The 15,137-nt window shown below is 48.7% G+C and overlaps 1 protein-coding gene across 2 annotated transcripts in view; it reads left to right on the forward strand.

Moving 5' to 3' along the window:
• The window catches only part of SLC35E2B (solute carrier family 35 member E2B), a 260,653-nt gene that overhangs the window by 154,824 nt on the left and 90,692 nt on the right, over positions 1 to 15,137 (forward strand). For both annotated transcript variants that reach the window (XM_063942991.1, XM_063942990.1), the window contains exon 4: positions 9,092 to 9,219. In XM_063942991.1, coding sequence (XP_063799061.1) covers positions 9,092 to 9,219 — 128 coding nt within the window. The remainder of the gene's footprint in view (positions 1 to 9,091; positions 9,220 to 15,137) is intronic.

Consider the following 15,137-nt stretch of genomic DNA (forward strand, 5'->3'; position numbering starts at 1 on the left):
TCCTCAGCTCTGCCAGTAACTACCGTAGTGTTCACTTTAGAAGTGAAAAGGGGCATGGCACCGGACTCTGGGGGCATATCGCGCGTGCGCCCGAAACGGGGCGCGGCCACGCAAATTAGGGGACGTGGCCACGCCTACGTCATTTTAGTGGACGGTGCGACCCACAGACGCTACTATAGAGGGCGTCTGTGGCCGGCAACGTCACTTTTAGGGGCGTGCCCAGCACCTCCATCGGTGCTGGGCTTCCCCCAGCTCTCTCCCAATGCATGAATGGATGCCGCGCGCATGCGCACGGCATCTTTACACGCTGGGAGGGCAGGAAGCGGGCGGCTGTTCTAGCAGGGCGCCGCAAAAGGGCTCAGGGCGGGTTTTGCCTGCTAGAAAACGGGCAGGGCGCGGCGCCCTGCTAAAACAGCCTAGAGTGAACACTATCTACCGTCACCTCTCTGAAGGAACAGATGGATAGACGTGTGTAGGGTTGTTTGAAAGCGATTTACACCCTAACGGGGGCTGTTCATAGGCCAACCATTGCAGCAACATGGGCTGCTGAAGCTGTTGAGGCGTGGGCTCAGGAGCTGGAGGCGGAGCTGCCTTCTAATGCTTCTGAGCATGCTCGACAATGTCTCTCGTATATTACCACGGTTTCCCTGTACCTTAAGGAGGCGGCCTCCGATGCCGGGGTGCTGGCGGCCAAGGCTGCTGCTACGTCCGTCTTGGCCAGACGTATCCTTTGGTTGAGATCCTGGTTGGTGAATATGGTTTCCAAGAAAACCCTGGAGGTGCTTCCTTTCAGGGGAGACATTATCTTTGGAGAAGACCTCAATAAGATTGTGGCTGATCTGGCTACTGCTAAAACAGCTTGTCTACCTAGTACAGCTCCTTCCGCCCAAAAGGCTAAAAGTATTTTCCTTCTGCCCTTTTGTCTTCCAGGTAAAGCAAAAGGTCAGGCATACCCAAAGCAAGCTCGTGCTTCCAGACCTACTGAGCACAGACCGAAGCGAGCCCTGGGCTGCCCGTCAGCCTACTTCCAGAACTGACAGGCCTGCCGCATGACGGCGCGGGCCTCCCTCTGGGTGATCCCAGGCTGGGGGGCCGACTTCTAGGTTTTGCCCAGGAATGGTTGAAGACCACTTCAGATACCTGGGTAAGGGAAGTCGTCACTCAAGGTTACGCCGTACCCTTCAAGAATCGTCCCTCTCATCGATTTTGCCTGACAGATGTTCCTCTGGACCCGGCAAAAGCAAACACTCTGCATTCGGTGGTACATTCCCTCCTGACCACAGGAGTTGTAGTACAGGTGCCTCTGGCTCAGGGAGGCAAGGGGTACTATTCCCTGCTGTTTCTAGTCCCGACACCGAACGGGTCCTCGCGGCCCATTCTCAATCTGAAGTCCTTGAACAAGTATGTGCGGGTCTCCAAGTTTTGTATAGAACTCTGCGCTCTATTGTTCTGGCCTTGGAGCCTGGGGACTCCTATGGTCCCCCTGGACATACAGGATGCCTACCTGCATATTCCTATTGCAGTGTCTCATCAGCAGTACCTGAGGTTCGCGGTGGGCAACCTTCGTTAACAATTTCGGTCATTACCCTTTGGTTTGACAGCAGCTCCCCGAGTTTTCACCAAAGTAATGACGGTCATGACGGCTTCACTTCGCCGTCAAGGGGTCAGGATCCTTCCCAACCTAGACGATTTGTTGATCCTGGCAAATTCCCCAGAAATTCTCCTGTGTCATCTAGATCTGACTGTCGAGGTCATGACAGCCCACGGGTGGCTTGTCAACTGGAAGAAATCATCCCTGGTTCCTGCTCGGAGCATGGTACACCTAGGTGCGTTATTGGACACTCACAACCAGTGGTTGTTCTTGTCTTAGGAGAAAATCCTGAAACTTCAGGACAGGATTTGATGCTTCCTATCTCATCCGTAAGTGTCGATTCATTCAGCAATGCAAGTGATAGGTCTCATGGGGTCGGCTTTCGACATGGTGGAGTATGCTCAATTCCATTCTCGCCCCCTGCAGAAGTTGATTCTGTCCAAGTGGGGCGGCCTGTCTCACCAGATCATATCTCGCATGATCTCCTTGTCTCCGGAGGTCCGCCTATCACTGAGCTGGTGGCTACAGTACCATCGATTGAGCAGGGGCCGTCCCTTCTGGATATCCGACTGGGTCCTGCTGACGACGGATGCCAGTCGGAGAGGTTGGGGCGCAGTGTTGGAACAACACTCTCTCCAGGGTCGGTGGACCGAGGAGAAGTCTCTACTCCCGATAAACATTATGGAATTGTGGGCAGTGTTCAATGCGTTGACAATGGCCCAGCATCTGATACAGAACAGACCTGTTCAAGTACAATCGGACAACGCCACCACGGTGGCCTACATCAATCATCAAGGCGGCACTCGAAGCTGCATGGTAATGAGGGAAGTATCACGGATTGATCAGTGGGCAGAACGCCATCTGCTGGCCATATCGGCAGTGTTCATTCCAGGCGTTCTGAACTGGGAAGCGGACTATTTCAGTCGTCAGGACGTACACGCCGGAGAGTGGAGCCTCCATCCAGAGGTGTTTCAACTTCTCGTGGACACGTGGGGCCTTCCAGATGTGGATCTGATGGCATCTCGACACAATTACAAGGTTCCGGTCTTCGGAGCAAGGACAAGGGATCCTCAAGCAGCGTTCGTGGATGCTCTGGCAATTCCATCGAACTTTCGGCTGCCGTATGTGTTCCCTCCGGTGTCACTCCTGTCCAGAGTAATACGGAAGTTCAAGCAAGAAGGAGGAAACCTACTTCTGGTCGCTCCAGCGTGGCCCAGGCGGCACTGGTTCTCCGATCCACAGGACCTCTTGTTGGATTGTCCCCTTCTACTTCCACAATAACCAGACCTCCTCGTTCAGGGCCCTTGTGTTTACCAAGACTTGGCCCATCTGGCTTTGACGGCATGGCTCTTGAAGCTTCCGTCCTGAGGGCCAATGGTTTTTCTGAGGCGGTCGTTCAAACTATGTTGAAGGCCCGTAAGCCGGCTTCTGCTCGGATCTACCATAGGGTCTGGAATGCTTACTTTACTTGGTGTGCGTCTCACAATCATGACGTTTTCAAGTTTAGTACGGCCAAGCTATTGGCCTTTTACAACAGGGCCTGGACTTGGGCCTGCGTCTGGCCTCCCTCAAGGTTTTCTGCCTTGTTGGTTTGGTTTTAGAGAAAGATTGCTGCATTACCTGATGTGCATACATTCACTCAGGGCGTGTTACGGAGGCAGCCTCCTTATGTGCCACCTGTGGCCCCTTGGGATCTGTTGTGGTTTTGGAGGCCTTGCAAGAGTATCCATTTGAACCTCTTACCTCTGCTGACCTTAAGTGGCTTTCCCTTATGGTACTGTTTTTGCTGGCCATTGCTTCAGCTAGAAGGGTCTCGGACTTGGGTGCCTTATCCTGTAAGTCTCCCCATTTAATTTTTCACCATGACCGGGCGGTTCTTAGAATGCGGCCAGGTTATTTATCCAAGTTGGTGTCTTCCTTCCACCTTAACCAGGAGATTGTGGTTCCGGCCTTTAATTCTACTGGGTTGTCTACCAAAGAGAGGTCTTTGGATGTAGTACGGGCTCTCCGTATCTATGTGAAAAGAACATCCTCCATTAGGATATCCGAATCTCTTTTCGTACGGTTTGGTTTTCACAAACGTGGCTGGCCTGCTTCCAAGCAGACACTGGCCAGATGGATTAGAATGGTGATTGCACACACTTATGTACAGGCTGGTCGTCCAGTTCCTGCTACCATTAAAGCCCATTCTACTCGGTCGGTTGGACCTTCTTGGGCGGCCCACCGTGGTTCCACCCTTGGAACAGTTGTGCAAGGCGGCTACGTGGTCCTTAGGGAACATGTTCATTAGATTCTATGCCTTCGATACTTCCGCCTCCCAGGATGCTTCCTTTGGACGCCAGGTTCTTGTGCCCGCTACAGTGCGTCCCCTCCCATAAGGAACTGGTTTAGGACATCCCCGATGTTAATCCTTGTGGAGCCCAGTGTACCCAGCAGCAGAAAACGAGATTTATGGTGAGAACTTACCGTTGTTAAATTTCTTTCTGCGAGGTACACTGGGATCCACAGGGCGCCCACCCTGACGCACTTAGCGACTATGCCATACCAACCCAAAGAAGCTGACACCCTTTCCTGTGTTGAGTGTGTGGTGTAATTGGCTACGAGTGATTGTCGTCTCTAGTACCTGCTACTGCATTGGGCTGGTTAACGAAACTGAGCTGCTGTGCACGGAGGCAGGGTTATAGAGGAGGCGGCGCTGTGCATCTTGGGGACAGTGAAAGCTTTGAGCCTGTTGGTGCCTCGCATTAAGATCCTACTCTACACCCCGATGGGAATCTTTGTGAAGCCCAGTGTACCTCGCAGAAAGAGATTTAACAACGGTAAGTTCTTACCATAAATCTCGTTATTGTACTATTACACCCTAAGGTTACGCTTACAAATAATGTCTGCTAAACAGGGTGGTAGATCCATGGCTGATCCTGCAACATGCAGTGCCGACGCCATGGATTACCAGGAGGAAAACATAGCAGCTTGAGGGTTCAAGTACTGGGGGTTCTATACCCCACAGTCAGTCTGCAGCAACGGAGTCAATTAAAGACCCACCTTGGGCTGCTTTCTCTAATTTACTGACTACGCTAGTAACTAGACTTGCGCCACCCATGGGACTAACTGTGCCATTAGTGCCACATATTGTCCCTGCAGTTAATCCGCCATGGGCAGAAACACTGTCCTCTCAGTTACAGCAATTAAATCAGTCTCGGGCTAAGCAAAATCCTGACCCTCGCCCGCCTAAGACCAAGGGGTCATCTAAACGGCCATTACTTCCTCACAATCCACACATATTTCGGATACTTCATCCGATGAAGATGGCGCTTACGCTGACCCTTCAGACACTGATGCAGATGCTTTTTATGGGGGATCTCTGACACAAGTGGTTGTTCCTGACCTCTTGGAGGCTATCAGGCTGCTTCTTCAAATTGATGATGACTAAGAGCCTCCAGCTACCTCTAAGAAACCAGATAAGTTTAAACGTCAGAAGGTTACTAAATTCGTTTTACCCCATTCTGACGACTTGGTTGACATACGTCAGGAATCCTGGGAATATCCAGGAAAGACATTTTCCCTGTCTAAGAAGATGCTAGCTCGTTATCCCCTCGCTGCAGAGTTAAGTAAAAGTTGGTAAACACCACCACCGGTGGATTCACAAGTCACGCGTCTGGTGGTGTCCTCTGCTCTCCCTGTCACTACCGTCACCTCGCTGAAGGAACCGACGGATAAGTGTGTGTGGTGGGTTGCTTGAAGTCCATTTACACTCTTGCAGGAGCTGTGCATAATGTAAGCCCACTATTGCAGCTTCTTGGGCGGCAAAAGCTATTGAAGCCTGGGTTCAGGAAGTTGAAGCGGAACTACCGTCTGATTTTCCTGATAATGCTAGACAATATCTTTCATATATTATTACAGCCTCTCATTATATTCAGGAGGCGGCATCTGATGCAGGTGTCCTGGCGGCCAAAGCGTCTACTACGTCCATTCTGGCTCGCCGTATTCTCTGATTGCGGTCCTGGTCTGTAGATCTGGACTCTAAAATGACCTTTGAGGTAATCCCTTTTAAGGGAAACATACTTTTTGGGGAAAATCTCAACAAGATTGTTGCTGACTTGGCATCAGCTAAGACTGCATGTCTCCCTAGTACTTCTCCTTTGGCTCCGAAGGCTAAGAGTACTTCCTTTCATTCCTTTCGACCTCCAGGTAAAGCAAAGGGCCAGGCGTACCCGAAACAGGCTTGCGCTTCCAAATCTACAAAGCCCAAGCCCAAACGTGCCTGGGCTGCCCGTCAGTCTGCTTCCAAAACAGACAAGCCTGCTGCATGATGGGGCAGGCCTCCCCCTGGGGGATTCCATGGTGGGAGGCCGACTTCTACGGTTTGCCCAGGTGTGGTTACAGACCACTTCGGACGACTGGGTAAGGGATGTCGTCACTCACGGATACGCCATCTCTTTCAAGAAACGTCCCCCTTGACAGTTTTGCTCAACAAACATCCCTTCGGATCAGGTAAAAGCAAAAACTCTCCGTATGGTGGCACAATCTCTCCTGGATACATGAGTGATAGTGCCGGTGCCTCTGGCTCAGAGAGACGGGGTACTATTCAACGCTGTTCCTAGTCCTGAAACCGAAAGGGTCCTCTTGGCCCATTCTCAACCTCAAGTCTTTGAACAAATTTGTGAAAGTTACCAAATTCTTTATGGAAATGCATCGCTCTATTGTTCTGGCTTTGGAGCCCAAGGACTATATGGTATCCCTGGACAACAGGATGCTTACCTGCATATTCCTATTGCCGTGTCGCATCAATACCTGAGGTTTGCTATTGGCAACCTACATTCTCAATTCCAGGCCTTACCTTTTGGTCTGACCACGGCTCCACAAATTTTCACCAAGGTCATGATGGCTCTCCTCCACCGTCAGTCCATCAGGATCCTGCCGTATTTGGATGATTTGTTGATCCTGGCAACCTCACCAGAGGTTCTCCTTCTTCATCTGGAACTGATGGTTCAATTCCTATAAGCCCACGGGTGGCTCATCAATGGGAAGAACTCCTCCATGGTCCCTGCTCAGAGCATGGTGCACCTGGGGGCATTGTTGGACACCCACAACCAGCAGTTGTTTTTGTCTCCGGAGAAGGTCCTGAAACTTCAGGACAAAATAAGACACTTCCTATCCCGCCCACGTGTGTCTATACACTCTGCAATGCAAGTACTGGGCCTCATGGTGTCTGCTTTCGACATGGTAGAGTACGCTCAATTTCACTCTCGCCCTCTCCAGAGGTTGATTCTTTCCAAATGGGACGGCCTTCCTCACCGGATCAGGACTCACATGATCTCCTTAACTCCGGAGGTTTGCCTGTCACTGACCTGGTGGCTACAGGACCAGCAATTGAGCAGAGGTCGTCCCTTCTGGATCTCCAACTGGATACTTCTGACGACGGATGCCAGTCTGCGGTGCTGAGGCACGGTGTTGGAGCAACACTCTCTTCAGGGTCGGTGAACCAGGGAGGAATCTCCTCCTGATAAACATTCTGGAATTGTGGGCAGTGTTCAATGCATTGACACTAGCCCTGTTCTGGTACAGAACAGGCATGTTCACTGTGCTGGCGTCAGACAACGCCAGCACAGTGGCGTACATAAATCATCAAGGCGGCACTCGAAGCCGCATGGCAATGAGGGAAGTGTCAAGGATACTTCAATGGGCGGAAAGCCATCTGCCAGCCATATCAGCATTGTTCATTCCGGGAGTCCTCCACTGGGATGCGGACTTCCTCAGTCGTTAGGACATGCACGCCGGAGAGTGGAGCTTTCATCCGGAAGTCTTTCAATTAATAGTGGACAAGGGGGCCTACCAGACGTAGACCTGATGGCATCTCTAAACAATCACAAGGTTCTGGTCTACGGGGCAAGGACAAGGGATCCTCAAGCAGCGTTCGTGGACGCACTGGCAATTCCACGGAACTTTCGGCTGCTGTACGTGTTCCCTCCGGTGTCACTTCTGCTCAGGGTTATATGGAAGTTCAAGCAAGAAGGAGGATTACTACTTCTAATCGCTTCGGCGTGGCCCAGGCGGCATTGGTTCTCAGGCCTGCAGGGTCTCTCGATAGAGCGTCCTCTTCTACTTCCGCAGCACCCAGACCTCCTCGTTCAGGGCCCTTGTGTCTACCAGGGTCTGGCCCGGCTGGCTTTGGCGGCTTGGCTCTTGAAGCTTCAGTACTGAGGGCCAAAGGGTTTTCTGAGGCGGTTATTCAAACTACGTTGAAGACTTGTAACCGACTTCTGCTTGGATTTATTATAGGGTCTGGAATTCTTACTTCACATGGTGTGCTGCTAGGAATTTTGATGCATTCAAGTTCAGTACTGCCAATCTTTTGGCTTTCCTACAACAGGGCTTGGACTTAGTCCTTCGTCTGGCCTCCCTCAAGGTTCATATTTCTGCCTTGTCAATATGGTTTCAGAGAAAAATTGCGATTCTGCCTGATATTCATTCACTCAGGGTGTTTTACGAATTCAACCTCCCTATGTTCCTCCTGGGGCTCCTTGGGATTTGTCGGTTGTTCTGGACGCCTTACAAGAGTCTCCGTTTGAACCTCTTGAGTCTGTGGACCTTAAGTGGCTTACTCTTAAGGTTCTGTTTTTGCTGGCTATCGCCTCTGCTAGACGGGTTTCAGATTTAGTTGCCTAGTCCTGTCGGTCACCTTTTCTGATTTTTCACCGTGACCGGGCAGTTCTTAGAACTCGCCCTGGTTATCTGCCTAAGGTGGTGTCGTCTTTCCACCTTAACAAAGAGATTGTGGTTCCGGCCTTTACCTCTCCAGGTTTATCCTCCAAAGAGAGGTTTTTGGATGTGGTACAGTCTCTCCGTATTCATGTGAAAAGAACAGCTTCGCTTAGGAGAGCTTACTTTCTCTTTGTTCTCTTTGGTTTTCACAAACGTGGCTGGCACAGCGTATAGAAAGCGTAATCCCTGTGTCCCCTATGGATCTCGAAGAAAAGCATTTAACCAGGAAAGAACGTAAATATCCTTATTTAAACTTCCCTAGAGAAATGTGTTAGAGTATATAAATATTATGAACATTTCCTTTAATTGCCCATTAAACACATTTAAACTTTAACTCTCTACGAATCAGTGGAATCATGTACTTTTTTTTAATGAAATATCAATGAGAATACAGACTGTCCATTTCTTATTGGTCACTGACATCACAGAGAGATGATGCAATTAATAAGTAAACATGCCTTTGTTTTCATTAGTTCCTAGAGAAGTGGCTATAGAGTTCCTTTGATTATCTTACAGTACTGTAGTAATAGACTCCGCTCCAAAGTGGTCATTAGAAACACCTAATACCGACGTCAAGGTGTAAAGCAAAGGCTGTGTAGGCCTGTTTTACTAAAATTGTTATTTACTTATTATTCATACTGAAGAGTGATGAAGATGTATTGCATATTGTACAGCATATCTGAGATAACTGCTATTTAAACGATCACTTGGAGTTTCACTAAGATTTTTTTTTTCCAGGTTCTCCACTGTAGTTCTTGGGCTGGTCAGCTTGAAAAATGTGGCTGTCTCTTTTGCAGAAACTGTTAAAAGCTCAGCACCTATTTTTACAGTCATTATGTCCAGACTCATATTGGGAGAGTACACTGGTGAGTATTCGCTGACTGTGCCTTCAGATTCCAGTCCCCTATCCCTTTTGACCTTGTTATGGATTGTAAGCTTTTAGTACTCTGTTCTGTTTGTGTACTGTAATAGATGTAAAATGTTAATTTCTCCGGCAGGGTCCACAGGTTATCCACGGGATAACATTGGGATATGATGACGCGACAGGGGATTTGCACCAATTGGTCAAATATTTCGGCCTCCCAGCATGCAATGGGCCTTTCCATAAATCCCAGCCTCCTGGCTCAAGCAAATCATTTTTTTGTTTGGTGCGGCAGGAGCCGGACCATGGTCAATGAGCTGCTGGTTTTTAGCAGCCATAAGCTTTTTTTATTTTATTGTTATAGTCTTACTAATTTTTTTTTTATTTTTTTTTAGCGATCTTGTCTAAAAAGTGTCTTATACGTACCTTAGAGTTGCTCCAACAACTCCCCACCAGGTCGCGACAACGCTTACCCACGTGTACAGTGCTGTTTCGGCGGGCGTCTGTGTCGGATGTACTAGCAAGTCCAGCAGACGTTACCAGGCACGGGAAGACCCTAGGGTGGGAGGCAGACTTCTTCAGTTTGCACAGATATGGCAGCAGTCTACCACAGATGCCTGGGTGCAAGAAGCGGTATGCATTTGCTTTCAAGGAACACCCTCCTCAAAGGTTTATTTGTACCAGCCCGTCTTCAATGGAAACGAAGGCCAGGGCTTTGCAAGAGGCACTCCAGAAGTTGCTTCAGTCAGGAGTGATAATTCCAGCTCCTCTTGCACAACGAGGACAAGGTTTTTATTCCAACCTGTTTCTAGTCCAGAAGCCAAATGGGTTGTTCCGGCCCATACTCAATCTGAAAGCGCTGAACAAGTACATTTGGGTGCCTCGGTTTTATATGGAGACTTTACGTTCCATTATTTTGACCATTGAGCCGGAGGATTTATGGTATCCCTGGATATCCAGGATGCTTACCTACATGTTCCTATAGCGCTGTCCCTTCAGCGCTATTTCAGGTTTGCTATCCTCCAGTTCCATATTCAGTTTCAGTCCCTACATTTTGGATTGGCCACAGCTCCCAGAGTATTCACCAAAATTATGGTGGTGATGGCATCTTATCACCCTCAGCAGGGGATAAGGATTTTTCCATACCTCGACGATTTATTAATCCTGGCACAGTATCAGGAATTGCTTCAGTGTCATCTGCAACAGACAATAGCTTGTTTACAGAGACACGGTTGGTTCATAAATTGGGCAAAGTCGTCCCTGGTTCCGTCACAACGGATGACTCATTTGGGGACTCTGCTGGATTCAGGTCTTCAGAGAGTATTTATTTCTTCCTCTGAACAAAATATCCAAGATTCAGTCAAGGATTCTGGAGCTGCTACACAGTCAACGGATATCCATTCACACCGCAGTGCATGTGATGGGGTTGATAGTGTCAACATTCGACATTGTGGAGAGTATGCTCAGTTCTGCTCGAGGCCTTGTCAACGTCTGATCCTTTCCAAATGGAGTGGTTGGCATCAGACAATAAAAACGCAGACTATTATCCTTCCTCTGGGAGTAAGGAGGTCACTAGCCTGGTGGCTACAGACATTCCATCTGGACAAAGGGAGACCCTTTTGGATATCAGATTGGGAATTCTGACAACAGATGCCAGTCTTCAGGGCTGGGGAGCAGTGTCAGGAAGGAGTTGCTTCCAGGGGCAATGTACCAAGTAAGAAAGTTGCCTGCCAATAAATATATTGGAACTTCGGGCCATATATATGGCACTTATTCAGGCAAAGGACATCCTTCAGGGGAAACAAGTCCAAATCCGCTTGGACAATGCAATTGCAGTAGCGTACCTCAACCATCAGGGAGGAACTCGCAGCCAGAATGCATTGAAGCGGGTAAGTCACACAATAAAGTGGGCAGAAGTTCATCTTTCAGCCTTGTCCGCAGTGTTCTTTCCTGGAGTCCTAAACTGGGAAGCTGATTTTCTCAGTCGACACGCCATTCATGCAAATGAATGGGCTTTACACCCAGAGGTCTTCCAAATTCTGGTAGACAAATGGGGGTTACCGGAGATAGATCGCATGGCGTTACGCCATAGCAACAAAGTCCCCGCATATGGGTCTAGGACAAAGGATCCCAGAGTGATCTTTGTGGATGCCCCGTCAGTGAGGTGTGACTTTCAGCTAACCTATGTGTTTTCACCCCTCTCCCTGTTACCCAGGGTAATGCGAAAGTTAAAACAAGGAAAGGGTGCCGTGATACTAATGGCTCCAGCTTGGCCCAGAAGACATTGATACACAGACCTGCAGAGGTTGTTGATGGATGCTCTCTTCCTACTTCCTCAACGTCCAGATCCACTGTCTTAGGGTCCTTGCTATCACACGCACCTGAATCGACTGTCTTTGACAGCGTGGCTCTTGAGACTTCCATCCTGAAAGCAAGAGGATTCTCACAACAGGTAACTCAAGCTATGCTCAGAGCAAGGAACCCTTCCTCAGCTCGCATTTATGACCGAATATGGCAAACCTATATTCAATGGTGCAGTGACCCTAGGGCATTCAGAGTCTCCAGAATCCTGGCATTCCTTCAGGCAGGAATGGACAAAGGTCTACGAGTGGCTTCCTTGAGAGTACAAGTGTCAGTATTAACTGTATGGTTCCAAAAGAGAATTGCTAACCTACAGGATGTGCGCACTTTTTCCCATGGAATGCTGCGCATTCAACCTCCTTTTGTTCCTCCTACAATGCCTTCGGACTTAAGTCTAGTCCTAAAGCGCTTCAAGTTGCCGCATTTGAACCACTTAAACAAGTGGATCTCAAATGGTTGACAGCTAAAGTTTTCTACTGGCTATTGCTTCAGCTAGAAGAGTTTCAGATTTAGGGGCATTGTTATGTCACCCTCCTTATCTGATTTTTTTTTTTTTTATCCAGATAAAGCGGTTCTCAGAACCAAATCTGGGTATCTTCCTATGGTGGTGTCTAAATTCCACCTTAACAAAGAAATTGTAGTCCCGACCTCTCTGCGGGAAGATGCATCGTTGGACGTAGTCCGTGCCTTAATGATCTACGTGGATCGTACCAGTGCCATCAGGAAAACAGACACACTCTTCGTTCTCTACGGATTTGGCAAGAGATGATGGCCTGCTGACAAGAATATACAGACTTGTGTAGTCGTGTAGCTATTACTATAGGAATTTATTACATAAATTCTTTGTTGAATAAGATCGGTACTAATTTTCAGACCTGTGCATTGACAATTTTGAGTTTTACCTGTATTTGTTAGGCTGGTGTAGTCATTCCCAGCGTACAGGGTAAATATATTGTCTGAGCCGGTGGTGCGCCCTAGAGTCAAAATGCAACACTTTGAACAAAACAGAGATAGAGTATACTCTTTCTGGGGGTACTCTTGACGTATACAGATATACAATTTTCTCATACGTCCTAGGGGATACTGGGAATCCTAGTACCATGGGGTATAGACTGCTCCACTTGGAGCCATGGGCAATATAGAAGTTTGATAACGTGTGCTGGCCCCTCCCCCCTATGCCCCTCCTACCAGACTCAGTTTAGAAAATGTTCCCGACGGAGCCGGTCACATCTCTGGAAGCTCCTGAAGTTTTCTGCGTTTATTTTTAAAGCTTGTTATTTTTAGGCAGGATTGGATGGCACCAGCCTGCCTGCTTCGTGAGATTTAGGTGGGGTAAAGACCCAACCCCTCTAAGGGTTAATGGTGCCGTTTCTCACTGACAGGACACTAGTTCCTGAGGGAACTATTCGCAAGCCGCACCATGGCGAGTGTACATTCCTGCAGCATGCTGCCATCCTATCAGAGCCAGAAGAAAGAAGAGTGGTGAGTGAAAGGCAGGCCTCCCAGCCAGCAGGTCGCCGGCCATTATGGCGGCATTAGGGTACGGAGACGCGCGGCTTCTAACGGCAAACTATGTCTCCAGACTTAGTACACTGTATGTGTACACTGGAGGTCATTCCGAGTTGTTCGCTCGCAAGGCGATTTTAGCAGAGTTGCTCACGCTAAGCCGCCGCCTACTGGGAGTGAATCTTAGCTTCTTAAAATTGCGAACGATGTATTCGCAATATTGCGATTACACACCTCGTAGCAGTTTCAGAGTAGCTTCAGACTTACTCGGCATCTGCGATCAGTTCAGTGCTTGTCGTTCCTGGTTTGACGTCACAAACACACCCAGCGTTCGCCCAGACACTCCTCCGTTTCTCCAGCCACTCCCGCGTTTTTTCCACACGCCCATAAAACGCCGTGTTTCCGCCCAGTAACACCCATTTCCTGTCAATCACACTACGATCGCCGGAGCGAAGAAAAAGCCGTGAGTAAAAATCCTATCTTCATAGCAAATTTACTTGGCGCAGTCGCAGTGCGGACATTGCGCATGCGCACTAAGCGGAAAATCGCTGCGATGCGATGAAATTTACCGAGCGAACAACTCAGAATGAGGGCCACTGTACCCAGACTGGCAATACAGGCTTAAAAGGGGGCTTACTCCATTTTATGCATTAGAGCACAGGTTCTCAAACTTGGTCCTCAGGACCCCACACAGTGCATGTTTTGTAAGTCTCCTCACAGAATCGCAAGTGAAATAATTAGCTCCACCTGTGGACCTTTTAAAATGTGTCAGTGAGTAATTTAATACTCCTGTGCACTTGCTGGGTTACCTGCAAAACATGCACTGTGTGGGGTCCTGAGGACCGAGTTTGAGAACCACTGCATTAGAGACAACAGCCAGTATGAAGAAGAGTGGGAATACCGCGCGCCATTGAAGGGGCGGGGTTTCACAACGAGCGGATCCAGCAGCTCACAGGCGCCATTTTACCTGACTGCATCAACACCTACGCTGATTGCAGGGACGCACAGCTCCTCCAGAGATCCCCCAGATTACCTCAGTGGTACCAGGGGTCATAGTAGGGGGGGGAGCTTTATACTTGTGTACTAAGTCCCTAATCTAGGTACTTAGTCTGCGACCCGGCTAAGCTTGGCTTTAGCGGTAATGGTGCCGTGTGCTGGTTCTCTGTCTCTCTGTGTCTCTCGGGAAGGGCTCTTTGTAGGTTAATTGTTCATTTAACTGTTTCCTGTGCGTGTGTTGTTACTGCTGCAGTATGTCAGGCATAGAGTGTGTAACATGCAAGGCACAGTGTTCCTCTTCTCCAGGGGGTTCACTAGTGTGTTCTCAGTGTAGTAGTATCTCTTCTCAGACAAGTGGGACTGCGGAGTCAGCGTCGCTAGACTCCATTCGGGGATGATTACAAACATTTCTTCTAAATTAGCTTGTAATGAGCAGGAAACGCAATATTTAAGAAAGTCTATGACAGAGTTTATGCAAAAGGATTCAGTCAGACCGGCGTCTCGGTCATCTACCATTGGTCTGCAAAAACGTACTTTGGCCCATGTCCTATATTCTGACTCTGATAATGATGGGACAGAAAAGGAGGAAGGTGAGGTGGACATAGAGGTAGGGGAGGGTGCTCTGTTGCAGGGTGTAGAGGCTCTCATAGACTCCATCAGAGAAGTCCTAAATATCCCTGTTAAGGTGACAGAGGTGTGTGAGGAATCTTACTTTAATGTAAACAAAAAATCCTTAGCAACTTTTCCTGTGTCAAAGGACCTAAATATCCTGTTTGAAGAACCATGGGTTAATCCCGGTGAGAAATTCCAAATTCCTAGGCTGCTGTTGTCATCTTTTCCTTTACCTTCCGAGTATAGGAAAAAATGGGAAAATCCACTGATAGTGGATGCATCGGTCTCCATACTTTCACGTAAAAGAACCTGTTCCTGGTGCAGCCTCCCTAAAGGATGCAGCTGATCGTAAGATTGAGACTACCCTCAAATTTTTGTGTACAGCAGCAGGGGTGGCCCAGAGACCCACTATAGCATGTGGTTGGATTATGCGAGCCATTAAAAAAT

The sequence above is a fragment of the Pseudophryne corroboree genome, chromosome 10 (assembly GCF_028390025.1).
Source record: "Pseudophryne corroboree isolate aPseCor3 chromosome 10, aPseCor3.hap2, whole genome shotgun sequence".
In the NCBI taxonomy this organism is placed as follows: Eukaryota; Metazoa; Chordata; class Amphibia; order Anura; family Myobatrachidae; genus Pseudophryne; species Pseudophryne corroboree.